This window comes from Struthio camelus, chromosome 1 (assembly GCF_040807025.1).
Source record: "Struthio camelus isolate bStrCam1 chromosome 1, bStrCam1.hap1, whole genome shotgun sequence".
Lineage (NCBI taxonomy): Eukaryota > Metazoa > Chordata > Aves > Struthioniformes > Struthionidae > Struthio > Struthio camelus.
In genome coordinates, this window is record NC_090942.1 from 139,304,022 (window position 1) to 139,326,907 (window position 22,886).

Consider the following 22,886-nt stretch of genomic DNA (forward strand, 5'->3'; position numbering starts at 1 on the left):
TAAAATGAAGTTACCTTTAAAATATTTTTTTTCTTTTAACACCACATCATCTTACACATGAATTGAATTAAATGAAGATTGTAAATTTGATCATTCTGTGCTACGTAAGTGAAGGTTGATAGAGACAACTTGATCTTCTGAACTTGTTTGCAAGATCTAAGGCTTTTAAGTATGTGTTTTACTGATAAATTAGCTTTCTTTTTTTTTTAAAAAGAGAAAAATTTAGAAAGCAGTTGAAAAATATTTTGTTTGCTGCTTTAATTGTTATCTGGCTTTTTCCTGCTTCATGATGTGTCTTGTTTTAGGATGCTAAAGTAAGTTCATTCCTACTCTGGATGCTAAAAGTGCTTATGTTTCCATAAAGACACAGTATCCCTTTTATTTATTATGTTATTGCTAATAATTATGGAAACGGGCAGTTTAATCTTTCTAATCAGACCATATTTTTTCAGATGCTGTAGGAATAATACAAAACTGATAATAACCCTTTTGGAGTTTTGTATAAAGCTACTTGCTCTGAATCTAAAAAAAGCTTTCTTTTTAAGGCTAGAATTAACCTCAAGCTTTATGCTGATGGAAGATAATACATTCCTAATTCTCACAATTCTTCCACTTTTGTAGCTGTCAGTTTATTGACCTCAATTAATTAAACAAGCACCATTGTACAAAATCTAGGGTTTATAAGGAGTTTAAGGGATACTGTATCTAAATTGCATCGGTCATTTCATTTATCCATTTATTCATTCCTAGCAGATTTTTGAAACCATGAAACAAGTTATCACAGAAAGCACTAACTGACTCCATTGCAAGATGCTTCCCCTTCCCTCCCCAATTCAAGCCTCTGTTACTGAGTTGTGATTTGTTCCCTGCTGGTATGTCTGAATTGCTTTCCTTTTATTATGCTTAAAGGCAATAAAATCTACTAGCTATTCCTGTGAACCATGACAATCTAATTAACAGCTCTTTGAAAAGTGCAGCTAATACCATGTTTGCAAACTGCAGTGCTTTTATGTTTTCATATTTTTGGCTTCTCATTTTTAATTAAGCATCTTCCATGCTAACTCTCATGTACGATAATGTTCAGTGGGAGCACAGGATCCATTTACCACTATCTCACATTTTCCCTCCACAGGAAGCAGAGACCCCACGTAGTGTACTTGAAGAAATTGGATTGACATAGATCTTCTCGTCAGCTGATGGCATCTCAGTGTTTCATACTGTAAATGTTCACTGCCTTCATTGTAATGTTTAGCTAATGGTGTAAGATGCTGTTTGTCAGTATTACTGTTTTGCTAAGCTGCTTCATTCAGGCCTACAAGAAAAATAGTCCTTCAAAAAGGGAACAAATTTAAGTCCAAAAATCATAAATGAAAGGGAATTAAATTAAACATCTCTTTTCACTGCATTTATAGGATAATTGCATTTGACTTCAGTAAGTGTACTGTTTTTTATAAGCATACAACTTCAGGAACTAAATGCATCGTTATGACAGCATATCTAAATGAAGAGATTACATGGATAACATTAAATTTTAAAATGTTACAGTGTAGAACTTGTTTATGCAACCAAAGACTTCTGTTCATCTACATTTTAAGTCAACACTTGTGACAATTCTGCTTTATTTCAGTTGATATATAAAGATTGGAAATAACTGTTTACTACTGAATTTGCCATTATACCAAAGAATCCTGTTAGGATCTGCTTGTCAAACTGGTAAAAACTGTTAAGGTGACATCGCTTTTAGCAAGAAAACTGTAAACTGATCGTTCATGAGGAATTAAAGCGTATTTCAGTGTAATCATCTTTAGTAACTTCCACAGTTTTACTCTATGAGGAAGGGGAGGCATCCATTTAAAAAATAGTACCCTTCCACATAAGGAAATCTTTTTTAGATCTGATATTAGCTTACTCTGAACATAAACAGAAAAAGGGAACTAGCCTTTCTAACTGAACAGAGAGGTGCCAAATGAAAATGGAATAATTTTGAGAATGGAAAAGAGGGAGCCTTACAAAAGGGACTTCTCATGCTTTTATTTCAGACTCTAGAAGTTAATTTGTATTTATTGCTGTTTTATAGTTATGCTTTAATGGGTGTATGAGCACCTTTTAAAAAAAAAAACAAAACACTGAGTGATCAGCTTCATTTTGACTACTCTTCATGGCTTACTTCATTACTTACACCTTGTCCACAGGTGATATATCCCTTATGAAACTACCACTTGGTGTACAGCACAACCAACGAATTCATACTGAGAACTTTTAACAATTAGTCTTGTATACTAGAGTCTTAAACTGCAAATTGGGTAAAGAAGTATTAAGTTATATTTTGATACCTCGAGAGGCTTTCACTAATTATACACTGAAAGTTTTTCACTTAAGGAAATTTCAGTAATGTATGCTTTTGAGTTTTGAGAAGGCAGTGCCACGCTTTGGGGTAGTAAAGTTCTACTGTGTGTACCTGTGGTCCCCTACAATGTGAGGGTATGCTTCCCTCTCTTCCTCTCCCTTCTCCCAATAATTTCACTGTAGAAGTCAATGTTTTGGCTTGTTCACTGTAGTATATAGTGTAACAGATGTAGGTCATATTTTCACAAAACTTAACTTTGGCATTGTTGCTGGAAGCAGTCATGCCCTGCTAGCACAAGCCTATTTATGCAGCCATGTGGCGTGCTAGACTGTAAATTTGACCTAGGTTAAAATTAACCCAGCAGAGAAGGGTTAATGTTGACACTTAGCAGTTTCCTGATCCAGATCACAGTATAAATGCTTGTGGCAGCAGAAGGGACAAGGCAGAGGCCAGGCTGTGGGGGCCTGAGCCTGACTGGGGTGATATTTGTCAGAGCCAGTGCCAGGGCAGGGCCTATAAACTTGCAGTTTTACAATTTTCATGTCTGGCCATGCCATTCCTGGGATTTAAACCTACCCGATTGCTAGAGATCATGTTTAACCTAAGGTACAAAAAAAGAAAAAAAAAAAAAAAAAGCAGTGTTTTGCATTTCTTCAATGTACTGTGTACAGGGATAGGTGAGGTTCAAGTGGTATTAGAATGACCCTATGTGTGATATTAAAATGGTTAAATTACCTTAATTTAAGTAAAACCTGAACCAATTTTTATATGTTAAACATGTTTTTAAAGTTTACATGTCACTTGTATGTGCTTGGCTGGATTAAGCTTTGTTGTGATTGTGACAAGCTGTTTGACCTCTGTCTTACTGTCACATTAGTTTAGTCATAATAAATGTCCATTTTTACACCATTGCTTTGTGTTTATATGCAATTAACTGATTTTTTTTTTGCAGAGGAAAGAAAAGGCTACTCAGTGCTAGCTTTAAAAAAAGAGGGAAATTTTATTAGTGCTTAACTTGCTCTTGAGCACTTCTTTATTAAAAAACTGTGTGATTATGCTGTGTCCAAGATTAGTTATTTACATCCATTTAAATTCTACAGAAAGCAATAAATTAGCAAGTTTTTGGAGGGCTTATCACATTAAACATGAAATTTATCAAAGTAGATGTTTAATTGATGTGGTAGTGCCAGTTTATTTGAAAATTAAAACAAACCACGTGTTGATTGAGAGTGTTTCCTGGATAATACAAGCGCGATATTCAGTTCCTTAAATGGAATTATGAACAAATCAATGCAGCATTCACAATCCTAGTTTGAACCAAAAATGTCTCTGATGAATCTATTCTCACACTTTCCAAAAGAACTGAACCGGTTGACACATTATCAGCACAAGCATAGGGAAAAGTTACCATCTTAGTGCATTTCTTGAATCTAATGGGAAATTAAAATTCTTTTGCTTAAATTTCTTATCTTACCTGAATCCCCCCCACCCCAGAAATTAAAGAATTAATTACAATTTCTAGATTGTTTAGTGAAGTGATTGTTGTTTTGAGTGTCTTCAGCTTCATCGTTGGCTCTTACAGTTCTTGTTAAGTTGAAGAGGCCCTTCCTAAGCATCTGCTGTTCAAGTTCTTAACGCTGTGATGATAGTCACCCTATGGCTGCCTTTGTTAGATTACCATGTTCAATGGGTTATGCTTGTAAGGGCTGCTTGCTTGTAAGGGCTGCTTTCTAATCAATCTCATGGTTTACTGAACTGTAATTTCTCAATGTCATCTCCAAATTTTTTTATAGCAGAGATGGATATTGCATCCAGCTAACTGAGACATCATCAGTGTTGAACAGAATGGTATGTGGAATAGTAGGGGACTTTTTTTTTTTTTCCCCTTTTAATTACAAAGAAATCACAAAGTTACTTACAAAGCAAATCAGCTGTGCTCTAAGTGACATGAGAAAGTAAATTAAGCTTTTAAGTTATTCACTAGCATAGACTTTCACATTTTGTAAGAACTGCTGGTCCAGGACAGGAACCAGTGTCATCTGTAGCAGGGTCTTACATGTCTTTTGAAAAATAGCACCCCCAACAATGATGCTACTGGTATAGGTTACTCACTGTTTTATTACAGGGTCATTTCTGATACACTGAATGTGGTAATGCAAAACTAAATCTGAGAAAGACTTCTTATTGAAGGAGATAGATAGATAAAGCTGGAAAGTTATTTAGGATGTGTTTCAGACTGTCCCCATCTATAAGCAGAGGAAAGGCCTTTTCACATGTGCCTGCTCCCTCTCAGTAAAAGGGAGGCTTGCATTCAACATGTGAACGTAGACTAACCCTTCTGCCACAGGTGCAAGGGTAGCCACCTGCTCTGGGCACGTACAGCTGGCACTGAGGAAATCATATGGAAGCAGCCTCCAGCGTGAACTCAAGGGCAACACTATTAATGGGGGTGTAAGCCTGCCCCCCCCCCCCCCGGGACCTAAAGGTTGCAGGGCAGTAACACTTTCTGTGTTTATGAAGTATGGTACAGTTACAGCTGTGCCTAGCATGCTGTCTTTATTCCCTTTCTGCTCTTGGAAAACTGCTATCCTACTGTCAGGCTTGAGCACACACTGTACCTTCTGCAGGCCATGGTACGGACAGCTCTTACTCTCCATTCTGATGCTGCCTTTCAGGGATGTCTAGTCAAAACCATCTGTCCTGCAGGCCCTGTTGCCAAGTGCCCCACTGCTGCCCCAACCAACTTCTTTGCAGCTCTGTGTCAATACCTGCCTTTATAAGCAAGCTGAAGCACCTAAATGAGCCTCTAACTGACCCTACAGAACTTATAATTAAAAAAAAAAAAAAAAAAAAAAAAAGGAAAGCCACTGCTTTGAGCAGTCATTGAGAAAAACAAACTTGGCCAATTCATTTTCTAAGGTCCATTTATGCAGAATAACCCACAGTGCAAACAAGCTATTCCTTGCAAATTTGAATCCTTTCTGTGTTCTTCTGGGGCTTTTCCCCTTTGGAAAAAAGAATGAAGCTTAACATTTAAGAACTTCTAGTCTCTTTGTCCCTTCAGAATAAATAGCTCAGCTAATAAAGAAACACAAAACCATGCATATGACTCACTACTTAAGCTTATTATGAAGTAGGGAAAACAATACTGAAATATATGAACTTTTAAGTTAGAAAACTGTTTGAATTCCAGGTTCCATGCTAACAAATGCAAATGAAGTATCAGATCTACAGCACTCAATTTCTGCGTATTAAACAGATTGCATATGAAAGTGAATGATAATTACAGCTACCAGTCCTACACTGCATGGGTACAGCCAGTAATTCTGGATCCAGATCTTAAGAAAAAAGCTGAAGCCTCAGCCATTATAGTAATAGAAAAAAAGTATACTTTTAATTTTTTACATGCATCTCTGAGCAAGCTTTTTTAATATAAGATTTAAAAACAAACAAAAAACCCCCAGCAGCTCAGCTTCCTAGATCCCATTACAAAACTGTGGGAATGCAGAGCCTATTTGTCTATGGAATTCTCACATGGGTCTTAGTTGGCACTTGGTTTCTAATCCCACGGAGGCCTACGTTGCTCATTTCACCTGACTTGTAAAGAATTTCATAAATAAGCATCCCATCACCCCTTTCACTTCTATCCGATCTCGATTTATTTCCCTCAGATAATGCTTGGCAATAGCCTGCTGCGCGACACAAGGATATACAACATACTGCAGTAGGGCTCTTTTGCTTTGAAACAGAGATCACATATTACATCTTCTACCTAAGAGCCTTAACCAGCAGGCTAGTTTACCAGAATATTAGTTGTGGGAAGCAAGGCAGCACCAGTGAATTGAATACCTTATTAGCCTGTTGGTGATGTGTCTCAGCAGGTAGGAAATACCAGTTCAATTCTACTTCAGGGAACTGAACCTGAGTTTGCTACATTCTGCCTAAGTGCCCCAACTAGACATGGGAGCATCTAGGCAAAAACAGAAACCCTAGGAAAGATCTGTCCTTAAGGTCTAGTCAGAAAAAGATATAGTATGAGAAACTGGTTGTCACAAATTTTTCAAATATAATTTAAAACTTAGTGCTGTCTGTCCTTCGAAATATGCCTTTCAAATGAAGTTACATTATTTCAAAAGTTATGCTATTAAATTACAATTCCTACATCCGTTAATAACTAAAACATTTAATCAAATTAACTAAACTACAATTCTGCCTACAGTTATGACAATAGATAGTGAAAGTCAGGTTTGAACTGAACATCAATATATACCACTTCCGTTGTATTACTCCATATTGGACAACAGTTACACATGAAAGAAGGAAAATGTATAATCAGCATGCTAGGTGCAGTATGCATTTAAAAAAAAGCAAAAATATATATATATATTTATATATCCAGAAGTAAATGTTCACTTTATCTATCCTGGGGGAAAAAAGTTCTTGCTGTGAGGAATGCTATAAGAAGGTTTGGCTGTCCAGATTTTCCACTGGAATTTCTGCTATATTGTTGAAGTCATAAAAAAAAAAAAAGCCTATTTGGGAGTATTTCCTGTCTACTTTAGGCTTCTAACTTAGGTAGTCTCAGCCGTACCCTAAAGTTCTTTGGGGAGGCTAAAGAGAGTGAGGTGTCTCAGCAGGCAGTTCAGAGCACCTGCACCTTAAGTGCTATGAACTCTTTTTGGAGATACTTGCTTCTCTCTCTGAATATATAAAGATGCCTAGGTGCCTAAGTTAAATACCTGAAGTTAAGCAGTGTGAAGTACAGTTCATTTAACAGCACAAAGATTTCTTTCAAAATTGAAGAAATATTTATAAGAACTTTGCTAATATAGCTGTCATTTCAAAAAAGTTTTGTCCTGACAACTTCATTTTTATGTACCCTACTCTCCACCTTTAATTGTAGGGAAGCTCAGCAGTAGGGTGCCTGAACTTGTATGTAAAATAAGCCTTTAAAAAAAAAAACAAAAAACCAAAAAAACCCCCCACCACTTTAACCAAGTCCTCCTTCCACAAAAAAATGAAGTATTATTTCAGGTATAAATCCTTCAGTTTCTTTAGCCACTCTGCGATATCTTTGCAAGCATCTTTAGCTTTTACTATATTTGCATCTTCAGTTACCAGATTTACACTTTTTCTACTACTGCATCGTAAGTTAGGCAGGTTGTTTTCAACAACAACAAATGTTATGCAAAGTATTTTCTGTCTATCTTCATTCCAGGATTACAAGTGCATAGTCTCCATTCTTACTTGGGGATTAAGCTACTGAATAAAGTGATTGTTCTTCTGTGTACTTCCTACTTAATTTTGGTCTACTGCGATCCTTGCAGGCAGTTAGCTCAACAGCTCAGCCAGGGGAGAGAGAATAATCCAACAATTATGACTGCAAAGCTCCTACTGGGCAAGTACTGTACAATAAAACAATGAAGTTTCTTCTGTGCTGGAGCTTTAGATCCCTTTTCTCCAACTCATAACATGATTATATTTACTTTGTCTAGAAAGAGATTTCCCATAAACATATGGCTGTCTTTTACAGACTTCAATTTGCCGTGTGCTGTGGTGAGAATTTACAGCACACTGGCTGTTCTGAACTAACTCCTTACGGGGACAGTGAACACTTAACACACATAACACAGAAATAAGCATATACCAAATAAGCTTTACTTTTCTTTCTATTTTGTACTCAGTATGCATCCAGATGTTGCAGTAGTTCAGAGGGACAGAGTAGCTAGAGTACTTGACATTCACACCTTAACAGGACTTTTAATTTTCTGAAGCTTAGCACACAATAAACTAGGTTCCTTTATTAGGAAGAAACTGATTTTAATGTGCAAGAACACTTTATTTGTAACTCAAATATATCTGGTGCCCTATTGGAAAGATTTCTTTGTCAGCTCTAAGTTTGATCAATTAGCAATTTCTAAAAGTAATTCTCACTTTGTTTTAGGAGTTTCACTATTTTTTCCTCTGCTGCTTGATCTCTTTTTACCCCTACTCCTGGATCGAGAAGAACTCCGACTTCTGCTCTTACTGCGTGTTCGACTGTGACTTCTGCTGCGACTACGGCCTCTCCTCTTCCTCCCTCTGCTGCGGGATCGCCTTCTTTCTCGACTTCTTGACCTGCCAGACCGGCGTCTTTTCTTGTTTTTGCGGCTATTCTTTTTTCTCTCAGATTCTCCATTTCTCCGGTAAGAATGTTCTGGGCTAGGGCTGCCCCTTCTCCTCGACCGGCTGTAATAGTCATCACGATGGCTTGTTCTGTTTCTCCTTTCAGAGTTTTTAGACAACTGATTAGTCCGCTCAGGAGAAATACGTATGTCTCTATTGGCCTCCCAGAACTCATTGTTTGGATTTTTGAATACATGAAGAAAGTTGCAGTGTTTCCCTCTTGGACACTTCTGCCTTTCAAATAAGCCTGCAACAGATTATTATGTGGTTTTTTTTTTTTTTTTAAATCTATCCAACAGAACACAAAGGCAATTATGAACCAGGCCTAACTGTTACATTTGTTTCTGCATTATATGCCTACTGGAAAGAAACTTAATGCATTGCATTTTGCGTCTTCCAACAGAAGAACATGCACCTGAGGATCTATCAATTTAATTCATGCAAGGTTATTTTTACAGTAGTTACTTTTCTAAGTATTAACTTCCTAACGTGTATTTAAGCTACCTACTAAGGCTTTAGCTTAAAACAATTTTCATAAATAATTTTACTACCTTAATCTTCCTAAGAATGTAAATATAAAGAAGTCACATCTGATAGTTACTACTAAGAAAGGCTGATGGTTCAGAAACTGGTGCTGCATTTGAAAGAGATAAATTAGTACTTCTTGTACTTCCACAGTAGATACGCTATTATATCCAAAGCTAAGATCCAAATTTTTTCTCCCGTCCAAGATACATCCACTAGGATGACTCAGGCATTTATGTGACATGGTATGAATACTCCCTGTCCTTTCTAAATCTAAGCAAGTGTTATTTGTCTTCCAAACATAAATGAAACTGAACTGCAACAGTAGGTGGACCTGAAAGCCACAGGCCAGTTCTCTCTTTTTCAGTGAAGTCTTTCAGTAGCACCCATCCTCTTTTCCAGGTGTTTGTGACTCACCACATATAGCAGTCTTCCATCTTGTCACAGGACAAAATTCACAGTGAAGCTGTCGTCCTGCATACCATCGTCCGCTGAAAAGAGCGAGAGCTGCCTGACAATCCTTCTCCCTTTACAAAGGAAAAAAAACCAGCATGTGATATGATCACTCTGCAATCATTTACGATGTCACTTACCAATTTGGGGCTCCCATTACAACGTGAGAATGAACTGCACAGATTATGTAAGCAACGTTCATTACTGTGCTCTGGACTTTAGTTGTAAAACTCAGTAAGACTGCGAAGTACTTACGTCTGATACTGGACATACACGTTTCCTCGCAGGTGAGGCTCATAGTTGCAACTGACCTAAAGAGAATAAAATACTAAGTTAGGGCAACTGAAGGCCTATGCTCAGGCATGCTGAGTTGGCAGCCATTCTGATTTATAACAGCACAGCAATATGAACATATACATGACTTTCAGTTCTTCTGATCTGAACGCTTCATTTTAGTCAAATAAAAGGATCGAAGAAAAGCCCTTCTGGTTTATGCTTGAGTGTTTCCAGCATTTTGCTTTGATTAACATGGGACCTCTGCTTCATTTAGTCCACAAGACAGCCTGTACTCAGCTGTCTTGCATTTAAGTCTGCACCAACCCTACAGAGCAACAGCCAAATCCTGCTCTGAAAACCATTATTAGTATCATCATTAGCTTTCATGTGGGATCCGTTATGGCAAAAGAACCTTTAGAACAATTTATCTACACAGTGCCCCTGCAAGATGAGTGAGAAAAGTTGAAGTCACAACCTTTTAGTGTCCAGTTCTGAAACAACATTTCTCATAATAATTTAGTGTTCCAACTACATCTAAATCTCTTGAAAATACACAATTTTACTTCTAAAAGCTTGTTACTAATTGCCAGGGGTTCTGAGATGGGCAGGCCCAAGCAGGCTAGAACCCAGTTCTCCACGGCAAAAGTGTGAGACCAGCCTCTTTTGTCTCCAGTCTTTTTCCTATTTCTGCACCAAATGAGGCAAACAGCTTCTTCCATCACTGAACTTGGATTCACCCTCAGAGCACTGGATCAGGCAAGGCCTTCCAGGACACCAGCATGCAATTATTTAATGAAATATTACAGAACAAGTCCATGAACTATTTGAGCTAAATAACAGTGTCAACACAAGAACAAGCGAGAATGGACTTTGCCATTTGGGTGGAAAACCAGAAGACACGTGTTTTGTCAGGATCTTTCAGTGAGAATCTGCTCTCCAGAAAGAACAACAGGAATAAAACCCTGGGCTACTTTAGAAATGGAAGTCCATTGAAAGAAGGGTGCGTATAGTGTGATTCCAAATGGTAGCAGAGACTCCATTCAGTCACGGCTGAGATTCCTGCAGCCAACACACAATTTCTAAGCATCTATAATAAAATGAACAGGCTCACGAGAATCAAATTACAGTTGCACAATTACTTCAGAAGCTGAGAAATGCCACACTCTTACTTGATTATGAGCTGTACAGACCCAAGTACATACAGCTTAATAGATATTTACGTATTGCATGCTAAAGATCACCATCAAACTCAAATCTTCAACTCAGTAAGGCAGCACTTCAACACACACTCTGTTGAGAATCTGTATACCACCTTATAGGATGGAGCATCATTTGCTAATACCTCATGAGTTAAAATAAGGAGGAGATACTCCTCCACACAAATGGAGGCTTCTTACTTACAAAGCTCATCAATACAACTAATGAAAAAAAATCACTTTTTTATTTAACTTTCTCTTGCTTGAAATGGTAATAAAATCTCAATTTTGAGGCAGTTCTCAATAGCGAGAAACAAAAGGAAAAAAGGCACTGCATGCCTCCTGGTGACTTCAGGAAAACATTCAGGAGCGGCAAGCAGAATGAGATGCTACAGTAGCTTCTGCTACAAGGATATTTCGCCATCCAAGCTACACCTTTTGGGACAACCTGGGACTATTTTTACACATCACTAATCTCTGAGGTCTTCATTTACAGGTCCCTCTTTTCCCCCCATAAGAAGTCATAATATAAATGGGAAGAATTCAGGAAAGATTCAGCAAACCAGGTGCATAAACTCGGGATGACAAATCTCAACATCGTTTACATAATATACCTTTCTGTCATACAGTCAGTTCAAATTAATTCCTGCTACTGAAATATCTACTACCTTTTCAGTTCATCCTCATCTGGGCTTTTTATTCCAGCAGTCCTAAGGCTGCATTCTTTAGATTCATACTCCAAATACATATTACACCCCCTCCCTTTCATTTCTGAAGCGCAGCCTCATATGCACTCATATGCATACCTTGAATTGAACAACCTTCCCCACGTTTTGAAACTCAGGGAGCACGTCCTCATAGAACTCCAAGAACTGCTGGTAGGTCTCCTCGTCACTGTATTCAAGACTTGCATCCGTGTCGTAGTCATCTCTCCGGCACTGCTCCATGCCGAAAGTAATGAACATTCCTCGGACGAGTAGTGTCTTACTAGATGTTGGATAGTTGTGCTTGCGAGAACACCTGGATATTTGTAGTAAAGGAAGAGCAATGGAAAATGTTCACTTTCAGCAAAAACTGCACCTGTTAAGATTGCAAACACTTGCCATTTTGAGTAACAGTTTTGGATTACAAAAGATTATTCATTAGTAGACAGCTGCCATATTTCAATTATTAAAATAGGTTTTCCAGAAGTAAATTTCCACATAATCTTAATGCTTTTTGCCACGCATAAAGACCTTTCTGCTTACCAAAAAAAAAAAAAAAAAAAAAAAAGCAGCATTGGTCTGCAAAAACTATAGACTCGAATAATATATGAAGAATCAAAGTAATTTCTTCTTAGGCTACTAGGCTTGAATGTCTTCCCCATGTCTGAAAGGCTTTATGAAAATATTACTTTTAACATATTTTAAAGAAAGTCCTTGCTCTTTTATTAGCAAATTAAACAACTTTTACTGAAATTGTTCTTATCAAATTTGCAAGGCGGGGGAGGGTCTAGACCTGAAACTGGATCGAGCACCAGATGAATTTTTTCCACTTTTTAACAAATATTTGTTATGAAGAAGTCTTAATCTGCATCTTCCTGGCTGCCACAGAAGTATTAGAGCTCCTTTATTCCGTATCATCTTCAGGCTACCTCCCTCACATGCTTAAAAACAGTTCTTCCCCACAAACCTTTAGATTTAGTAAGAACAGAGATGTTAGCCTCCCTGTTTATGTCATCGTGTTTTATAATCTCAGTTTCAAACACTTCCCCCAAGTAACTGAGTCATGCACTCTTTAACACATTTTGCTTTTCACGACACGATCAGAACAACAGTCAGACTAGTCTACCCTCTTATCTAGCAGTGGCAAAGCATAGACAACTGGGGGGAAATCAGGTCCTGAAACGGGCTATTACTGCCTAGACTTCAGATAGAAAATTTCTTCCCGCATCTAGTCAGTCAGAAATTGACTCACGCTTTTCAGTTTACAACTTAAGTGCTCCAAAAAAACATGAGACAATTAATTTGATTTTAATTTTAAAAATTACCTTATTTCAGTGTTCTAAATGGATTATAGAACTCAAAATACTATATCCAACCAATATTGTCAGTACACAGAATGACAGAACTGTAGCGCATAACGAATAGTGCATGGCAGAACAATAGCAACCCCAAGGAAAATGAGGCCAAAACAAGTATTGTTACAAACTATTGGAGTCTGAGTTACTCAGGAAATTAATCGAGATGAACTCAGACAGCTTTACCTTCCTCAAAACAGAGTTAGCTTTGATGAGATTCAACAATTATTTTATTGATAACACTGGCGCTGAATTATCATCATTCTTGTCCATTCCAGCTTCCACCCCATCCTCCAGTCCTTACCCTAGCTGTGTCTCAGGTCATCAACTTATGGTTGATGCCAGAGGCTGAAATGACCATAATATGAAAGGAGCACGTGAGGAGGAAGGACAGTGAAGGAGAAGGGGTTGAAATCAGCTAGCAACTACAGGCAAGAGAAACAGGGCAGAACATGATGTTTCTCAGTATTTATTTACCAAACCTATTCATAGTTCAAAGCAGCATTTTGAAGTAGAACTGTTTTTATCCAATTCATAATTAAGTCAAGGAAGTTGTCTCCATTAAATAGTGCCAAAACAGAAACACTACAGAAATGACAAAGAACTAAACATTACAAGCTGGACAGCAAAAACACTGTCTGCAGTGAAAGAGCTGGCTTACGTTTTGTTTAGGAATTCAGTCCGTATTTCAGAACGGAAATCAGATATAGACTTGAAGCTTCCATGGAGTTAAATTATCACATAATTATCCATAATATAGATCTCTCTAGAACAAATCACTTTTAGGATAAAGAATGCTACAATACATGGACCACACACATTTCAGCCATACGAGTTAATAAAAACGGCCTTATGAGTTTATGCTCAAGGTTCATCTAGTAAGTGTTGCAGTCTTGCCTAACTGAGATATTGTTCTTCCTTAACACACAAATTCAGGGACTTCCTAGCCAGATGTTGCATTAAGGTCAGCATCTTTAATGGTCCCTGATGAACCTGTACTCCATGAACCTATTTGTACTTTTAGCCTCCATCACAAATTTTGTGACAGCAAGTTCTGCAATTATGTTACATGTAAAAAAAGTACTATCTTTTAAGCTGCTAAACAGCTAGTTAAAATGTTTCATAAAAAAGCGAATAATCCTTCCCATCCTATTCATGAGTTCAATGTTCTTCTACCACATCAATCCTCCATCATCTCTTCCAAAGTGAAACGTCTAGACTCGTCAGTCACTCCTCCTACAGAAGCTGTTCCTCATCTCTGATCATCTTGTTTTCTTTTTCTGTTCTTACCTTCTACTCTAGTTCCTTTTTGAGATAGGGCAGCCAGAACTCTATACAAGATTCAAGAATGAATGTATCACAGACTTGCACAGCACACAAATAGGAGAATTCTGGAAGTTACACAACAACTTTTGCAACTGTGCAGTCATATGCTAATTTGCTCTGGTCAGTTTGTATGTGTTTTTTTTTCCCCCTCCTCCTTTTTTTTTTTTTTTTTAAAAAAAAAAAAAAGATGTGTTATATGCAAATCAGTCAAGACAAAAAAACATCTGACCAGTTCATCTGATCAGTTCCCTCAGGCCAGCATGAACAGCAGAAATCAAATATATTCTGACTGAATGTATCTGTGCATCTGCCTGAGTTGAAGGAAAAGCAGTTTGACCATTGGAATAAGAATGTATTCTCAATATGCCATAATAATAGATGCTTTAATTCCAGGCAAGCAATGGGTTTGCTCTCAAAATCTAGTTCCAGAATGGATATCCCATCCAAATACACGGCAGTAATTTATAAAGCAAGATTTCTTCAGTTTGCATATAACCTAATAGAGTTGCCTCCCATTCATTCTTCCAGAACATTTTTATGCTGGTAAATATTCAGTTGATTACCTGTCTCCAAATCGGCAGGACCCTGTTTTAATATAGAACGGGCAATTCGCTCTATCCTTCTCTGTTCCTATATTCTCTGGGGGTTCTGGGTTATGCCAGGTAATACCATTCTCCAGCTGTGAAAAAACATTACAACACACACAAGTTAGACAAGAATGAAGAAATGTAATGACAAAGCAAAAATATCAACTAAATCCACATGCAATTATGAGTACTCCTTTACTATAAAGGCAAGCTTGAACCTATTTAAGCATTGTTTTACAAAGCTGTCCCATGCCTCAGTTCTCTGGCAATGGAAACCTTTTTTCTTGATAATTGCTCAGTTTTAAGAACAAGTCTATATTTATAATTTCACTAAATTGAATGTTTTCTTTTGCTTAAGACAAACTTTCATAAGATTCTATAACCACCACAGTGATGATAATATTTGCTCCTCAAATAACAATTTCATTCATCATCTACGAAAATTACAAATACTGGGACAGATTCTTTCCATTCGTCCAAGTTTGTTAGTTACTTCATTCCAGTAGTCACCTCTGAGTAGCAGTGAATCCACAGGGCAGATGGAAGGCTGCGACTATTTCTTATTTGTCTTTGCAACAACTCAAAGGTCAGTACAGTTATCACTAACACTTTATGCAAATAGGAAAGGCTAAGAAAAAAGTAACCTGCTAAAGGTCAGAATTAAAACAACAACAACAAAATAAATTCCTCTTTAGTACTGTAGTTAAAAGCATCTATACTGCTTATCTGAGGCCATTAGATTAAGATTTCTGAAATTCAAATTGTGATTATCAAGTTGCAAGCATTGGCTGACCACAAACAAAACTGAACACAGACCTTAAAAAGGGAATATTCATTTTATTAGCCAAAAGACTTATAAAGCTGAGCAGCCTAAGTTCTCATTCCAAATCAACTGAAAACTGTCAGTCAACATTTGAGCCTGCCACCAGGCTCATTATTCTCAACCATAATTTCCTCTCAACAAACCAGCACTGTCACTTCAACAGTGTGAAAAGTAAGTACCTGAACCCTTGAAGCTTTATATGAAGACTAAAAGATCACATCTCTTATCTCCACTTGCAGGAATGACCACTTATATATTTTGAGCTCTGGGCAGTTCATACTTCAGAGCAGTTGTCTACTCATATTACAGAGTAAAACAACTGTTTAATCACAATTTGGATCTCAACACAATTCCAGTGCAGTTAATGGCAAGCAACAAACAATTTGTAACTAGGGTAAAACTTTATTTTCAGATTCATGCAACAGTTTAAGCAGAACAAAAATCTACATAAATTTAACCACATGACATGGATAAAAAGTCAGGTTATTCTTTAAGGAAAAAAAGACAGACTAATTCAACCTCTCTAATATTCAAAAGAAGATGACTGCAGTTTTCCTTACTGCATGCTGCCAGCTTGGGATCCATGCTCTTCCAAGCACCCAAGCAGTTAGCGTGCTCTCTCTCTTTTTTATTTCAAAAAAAAAAAAAAAAAAAAAAAGAGCTGTGCCCTCCTCTGCTGCTGAATACTTAGATTTGAGCCTGCCATCTGCTTAAAAAGCAAGCTATCCTGCCACCCAGAAGGACTGGCAGATTTATTTAGCATTCTAACTCACAAATACATCATGATGCCTAGTTTTTAAACAGCATACAAAACAGAATTTCCAGGTTCATTTTAGACTCAGAACTCCTGAGCTGGAATAAGCAAGCGTTCACAACTGCATAGCCACCAAACAGCCAGAAATACATTTAATTATGTTACACCTAATGAATACATTAATTACACCTAATGCAAACCACTACATATTAAGTTTGCTGAGGCCACTAGGTTCTTCAGAGCAGATGTTAGAAGGCAAACACCAGGTAGCAATTAAATCATTTTCCACTTTTTTTGGAAACGTCTCTGAACGTACCTGGCTTTCAGCTTGATCCAGCATCTTCTGCACAGCTGCCTATAAATGGTGCAAACACAGGACTAGTGAAAACCCTGAGGACACGCAAAACATCTGGTTTCTTTAGTTAAGAACCTAATTTGCAATACTGATTGCACATAATGAAAGTTTGATGAGTTTTGCTTTAAAAAATGGAAATTTTACTTTTGCTCACCTCACACACTACAAAGCTGTTAAAGGATACATCTGACAACTTTCACGTGGAAGAATTTTTTAATCCAAATGCTAGAGAACTTAAAAGTTGCATTTTCTCTCTTTTTTGAGCTATCACTGAACTACTCAATACTTAAATGTACCTTTTGCACGAGTACTATATTTAATTAAATACATAATCATTCAGTTGTGCGAAACTTCTTAACTTAGAGCATTTTGTAACACAACGAAAACATGTTGCTTACTGAGCCTCTGTTAAAGCAAACTGAGTAACTGTTAGGAAATGCTATCAGAAACCTGGTAAGTTTTACTTCATCTAGTCTTGCAAATACTGAAGGAAGATGAGAGGATATGCCTTCCCTTCCCTCCTCTAAGTGAGATGAACAAAGCAATAAAGTCACTTTCCAGGACTAACTTGAAATCAATTCTAATCAATTTATTCTAGGAAGTTCCAAAAACAAAGACATTTATACAAAAGCAACACAAGAAAGTATACTAGCATTATGCTAATTTGGAATAGAATTAATTAAATTAATTAACAAAGAGGAAGACCAAGTAGAAAAAAAAAGATGGAATCCAAGATGAGGACCCAGAGAGCATCTGGTACTAATCATCATGTACGTCAGATATTATCTATGCTATTAAAAAACAGAAAATCTGTTTTGCTGTATTAGGAAGGAAAAAAAGACTTTTATAAATCAATAAAATTAGATTTGAATAAGATGCTGTTTCATGAGACAGGACTAATCAATTTAACAATTCTTGGCTGCTGAAATGGGTGGCTACACTCCCAGCTGGGCAATCCCACAGCCTGCCTCTGGTTGCTTGTCAATGCCCTCCACGAGCCCATTTAGCTTACTAAAGCAGCAACCTAAGTCATCGAGGGGGAGAAAAAACAAAACAATAAAAACCACAGAAAGCAGCTTCCACCTCGTTCAAGGAACCAATTAGCTCACTGAGGGATCAGGCAAATCCAGACAAAAGGAGAGGAAAGGAACAAAATCCCACTGTTACTGTGGTTCAGCTCTCTTCTAACCACATCTCAACCTTAAATAAAGGATGTAAACATTATTTTCTCTCCCTACTCTGCAAAGAGAGAAAGGGACACTTAACACAAGAGGAAGAAAGACAGGAAATGCAAAAATTGCTGTTCTTTCTCAATCATAAGGGAAGCGTTATGTAACCAGTGACACCGTGAATTATGAAATGAAGGAGAGAATAAATACTCTTCGGTCATTTCTTTTCTCCTATTGTGACTAGGACAAGGAAACTGGGGAACCCAACTAGCATTTTTAGCAAGACATCTCCAACAGAAACAGCTAGAACTTTGTATCTTTTGTAGCTGTGCAGAAGCTAATGAGACAGATCCTAGAAAGCTGCAAGCCCCCTTATTGATGATACGCCAGTCTTCACTTTGGATTTTTGTACATGGCATCTCACATCCCAGTCATTCAAATTCTAAAACTTAAGAAGAATGTTGAATGCATAGTTAACAGAAATTTCATCAATGACTAATATCTTCAGTATAATTTTCTTTCCCACCCAAGGAGCTCTTAAAAAAAAAAAAAAAAACCCAAAACCCAATAACAAAAAACCCAACATCCTGTTCAATGAGTCAGGTAAAGGAGCTGCAAGAACTATTAAGAACCATGTTAAGGAACAGTTGCAATGTAATGCCATATTCCATATCCTCATCAGGAATTTTCTTCAACGCTGATTATGTTCACATAGGACATTAAATAAGGACTATCTTTAACACAAAATGTCAAAAGGGCAGATATCAGAATTTGCATTGGCAATGCACCTTCATGTTTAGCTGATGTAAAAAACTACAGAGGAAACATCACAAGTAACCAGATGCATTAAAATTAGTAATCCTTCCAAGTATATGAATACATTAGATTCACCTATATGGATGAAGTATATTTTCAGCAATTTAGACAGAATGGAGACAGGAAGTAACTAACGCATTTATGCGTTCACTAATTAAAATAAAATGCCTCTTTATCAGATGCAAGAGTCTATGAATGTTGATGTGAGAGGATATGTAACATGTTTATCCTCCCACTGCAGGAATCACCTCTCTTTCTTTCCTCTGTTGTTGCTTCTGCTGTGCCACTTCTCTCGCTTTTCTTTGCTGTTCTTCCCATTCTTCTCTGATCTTTCTCTTTAGGAAAAAAAATATAGAAAACAAATGAATGCTTTATAATCACTGTAGCCAAGTTCAAAACTATCACATTGAGTTATAACTCCTTGATCATCAAGTTTTCATTCAGCCTTAAGTAAACAAATCTCTAGACAAAAAGCTTTGTGAAGAACCTTTTTTAAGAAAAAAAAATAGCCAGAAAATTCTTAATTTTGCTCTTCTGAAGTGAAAAAAATGAAAGAAGAGCAGCTTCTACTTTCAAACATATCAACGTAAAGAAAACTAGGTCTGCTAAGGAAAAGTAGAAGGTATTACACTGAATTTTCCTTACTGCCAGACACAACTAATTCTCAGTCTATACATCACCTCTTCTTCTTCTTGACGTTTTCTTGCAGCTTCTTCTTTTTCTTTCTTAAGCTTAAACTCTTCTTGGGCCTTTTCTTCTCTTTGCAGCCACTGCTCATGTAGTTTTTGTCTGCCAACAAAACCAGATACCACTTAGTGGGGACTATCCACAATCTGTGCAACTGTTGCACATACTTTCATGTGACAAACTAAATAACCAAAATACGCAATTCAAATGTTGTAATTCAGCATTAACTGAAGCTTATCTGATATTCCGTAAAATAAGAATTTCTGTGGGAAATGTTAAGACTTTCAAAAAAAGGTACACTTTAAAAATACAGAAAATAAATTCTGTTTTACAGAGTACGTTGTAACTTTTTAATTTATCAAAATGCAATTGACTGCAAACTTATCTACTGCACATATTTTAGCTTCTAGATTTTTGACCTTTCTGCCTCAAGTTTTTTTTCTTCTTCTTCTTCTTCCTCCTCCTCCTCTTCCAGTTCCTCCTCTTCTTCCTCAGACATTGATTCATCTTTTTCTGTAGCTTCTGAGGAGCAAAAAATCCCAAACAACAAAACATGAAAAAAATTCGCTACCAGTTCAACTGACAACACAAAATCCAAGAAAATACACGTTACGCTTACCTGAATCTCTCAGTTTGGCAAGTGCCTGCCGCTTTTTTTTCCGCTTTTCTTTCTTCAGAATAGCTCTGTATTTTTGATGGCTGAAGATGACAGAATATTTTTTATGTTGCAAGAGCCAAAGAATTTCGTTGTCATAAATGCACTCAATTACATCAGCAATATAAACCCCCAAACTGTAAAATTAACAAACAACCATACGAAATAGTAATTCCACAGGGATATCAAACCTTTCAATAAAATCTGTGGCCAAGCCTGTTAGCACTGCATGTGACTAGCAGCAGCTGGCCCTGGTTTCTGAAACTTGGTCACTAGATGAGACTAGCAACAAAAATTTTAGGATCGCCTTATCCTGAAGCTTTGACATCTTTTTCAGCACATTCTAGTCTTCCTCTCTTCTACAGGAAGTATAAAATTCTAAATGTCTATCTAAGGCAAAAGTCCTTGGTATCTTGATACCGTTCATATTCTCTACAGACAGCAGTCTTAATGTATACAGATACCAAAAGCACACATACCAATCATCATAGATAATTTTCAAGATTTTTCCACAACTGAATCTTGGCCAGACTGATCCTTGCCTGTCTGACAACTCTCCAAGGGCCGCCTACAAACAGCACTATGCTTTTATTAGAGCTATAACTTCTCAAGGTATCTAAAAGCCTCTTTATGTCAATGCGGTTTCTGTCATTTTTCATTCTAGCTCTCTTCTTTCTCTCCAACTTGTAATAGAAGAATAGGAAGGAGGGATTACCTTCAACTCGTCTTATTCTGCCATCCCAAATGTGCAAGTAAGATCAAAAATCTCACCATTTCAGATTACGTAACTTCAGGAGATTCCATAGTTATCGCTCAGGAAGCCAAGAACTCGCACCCACAGCTCTATCCCTTCCACTCATGGTTACCCAGAAAGCCACCACCTGCACAACTGTGTCATTAGTGACACTGTGGTGGTCCTCCAGGAACCCGAATACTTGCCCTCAAAAGGCAACTGCTCTTTGTACGCGCTACCTGCATCTGAGCCTCCAGCTTGGATTCAGCAAGACTACTGACTCATCCCGTAGCGTCAACTGCCCAACAGGAATCTCAGCCCCTGAACCGAGTCCTGCATCTAAGGAGAGAGCTGACCTCCTTCCCGCTTCCCAGGCTTTCTTATCAGCTACCGAACCGCAGGAAAGAAGAAGGGAAAGCAGTTCTTCTCCAGACCTGGGTCACGGCACCACATGGGGCCAACTGCTGAAAGGCAAGGAGGAAAAGCCTCCGCACCGCGTCAGGGCTCAGTCTCCTCTCCCTGTACAGCACGGGCGAGCAAGGCCACGCCAGCGAACGCAGGGCTGGGCGGCCTGCAAGGGCCGGGGAGGCGGCGGCGGCGGGCAGGGCTGGCACCGGCCACCACGGGCCCCACGAGCACCTCCGAGCCGGCAGCCGCCGCACCCCGCCACGGCCTTCACCGGGGCTCCGGCTCCGCGGGGGGCTGACCATGTTCCGGCCCCGGCCCCCGCCAGGCCGCCGCGCGGCACCGGGAGCTCCCCGCCCCGGCAGCGCCGAGCACCCGCACCCGGCAGGGCCTATCCCCCCCGCCCGCTTCCGGCCCCGCCCCCCGAGCGCGGGGCCCCGCTCCCAACGGCCGCCCCTCACGGGGCGCGGGCGCCGCTGCCCGCTCTGCTCCCCTCCCCTCCCCCCACCAGCCCGCGCGGCGGCGGCGGCGGCGGCCATGGCGGCCGCCGCACGTAGCTGCGCCACTCCCAGGCCCGGCCGCGAGGCGGCCTCGGCCTCAACCGCCGCGCGGGCGGGCGACCGCGGGCCAGGCCGGGCCGTGGCCTTCCTCAACGCTCCCCGGTGGTTTCCCCTTCCTCCTAGAGGCCGCCGGGAGGCCCGGCACCGGCTGCGGCCTCGGCCTCACCTCAACTTCCCCAGAGGGGACTCGGGCAGCAACATGGGCGCCGCCATCTTGCGTTACCAAGGGGATGTCACGTGACGCCACGGCGGAAGGGCGCAAAATCCCTTCCGGCGCCCGAGCGGGAGCAGGCGGGCCGGCAGGCGCCGTTGGGGCGCATGCGCCGTTGGGGCGGCGGGTCTCAGCGCTTCGTGCCCTTGGGGGAAGGGGCCGGGCCGGGCTCCGCGGGTCGCCGCACGAAGGGCAGGGCACGGCCCGTTGCGGCTGCGGCTGGGCCTGGGCCGGGTGCACCCAATGGGCAGGAGCCGAGGCCGCTCCCTAGGGCGCGGTGCGTCCTTGCTGCTGCCCTCTGGGGATGGGACCGGCGCCGGGACCCGGCTGGGCCTGAAGGGGAGCGCAAAACGCTGGGCTGGGTGCGGACCGCGCTGTCCCGCCGCCTCGGGCCTGCAGCGAGGCGGGGGCGGGGGGAAGGGGCATGGGATGCGGCGGGAGGAGGGAAGGGAGCAGTGTGGTAAGGAAATGGAGCTGTCAAAGGCAGGTCAGGAAAAGGAAGGAGGCGGGGAAGCAGAGGAGCGAGTGTCCAGCCCTGTGCTAATTCAAGACACTAGAAGGCTGGCCGTTGTTGCCGGATCGTTCACCTGGCGGCTGTAAGCAGGTGGCCCTGGCGGGGCTGAGAAGAGCATGTTCAGAGGCAGCTGGGAGGATGGCTTGATGTGGTTTTCCAGGCTATTTTCCACTGGTTGTAGTATCCGCTTGAAGCTTCAGTTTCAGCGTTCTGAATAATGAAAGCCGGTGGGGAAAAAAGAAAAGCTGCTTCGGATGATTACGTATAACT

At 39.7% G+C, this 22,886-nt stretch overlaps 2 protein-coding genes across 4 annotated transcripts in view; one reads left to right on the forward strand and one right to left on the reverse strand.

The window, feature by feature from the left end:
• AP1S2 (adaptor related protein complex 1 subunit sigma 2) overlaps nt 1-3,258 on the forward strand; it is a 32,389-nt gene extending 29,131 nt beyond the window's left edge. For both annotated transcript variants that reach the window (XR_011136344.1, XM_068919503.1), the window contains one exon: nt 1,133-3,258. Coding sequence is in view for 1 of the 2 variants with exons in the window: in XM_068919503.1 (XP_068775604.1) it covers nt 1,133-1,180 (48 nt within the window). In the remaining variant the exon portion in view is untranslated. The remainder of the gene's footprint in view (nt 1-1,132) is intronic.
• A 3,593-nt stretch (nt 3,259-6,851) lies between these two features.
• Nucleotides 6,852-22,499, reverse strand: ZRSR2 (zinc finger CCCH-type, RNA binding motif and serine/arginine rich 2). 2 transcript variants are annotated; one of them, XM_068919488.1, is made up of 11 exons: nt 22,058-22,499; nt 20,158-20,237; nt 19,958-20,060; nt 19,532-19,640; nt 19,100-19,186; nt 16,828-16,866; nt 14,911-15,026; nt 11,769-11,982; nt 9,746-9,801; nt 9,455-9,564; nt 6,852-8,759 (listed from the first exon to the last, which is right to left on the reverse strand). In XM_068919488.1, exons 1-11 carry the CDS (start codon nt 22,102-22,104, stop codon nt 8,278-8,280), a joined length of 1,443 nt encoding a protein of 480 aa, XP_068775589.1. In that variant the 5' UTR covers nt 22,105-22,499; the 3' UTR covers nt 6,852-8,277. The 2 variants fall into 2 exon arrangements, with proteins under 2 accessions (XP_068775589.1, XP_068775600.1); XM_068919499.1 differs by lacking the exon at nt 22,058-22,499 and adding an exon at nt 21,361-21,720.
• Between the last annotated feature and the right edge of the window lie 387 nt (nt 22,500-22,886).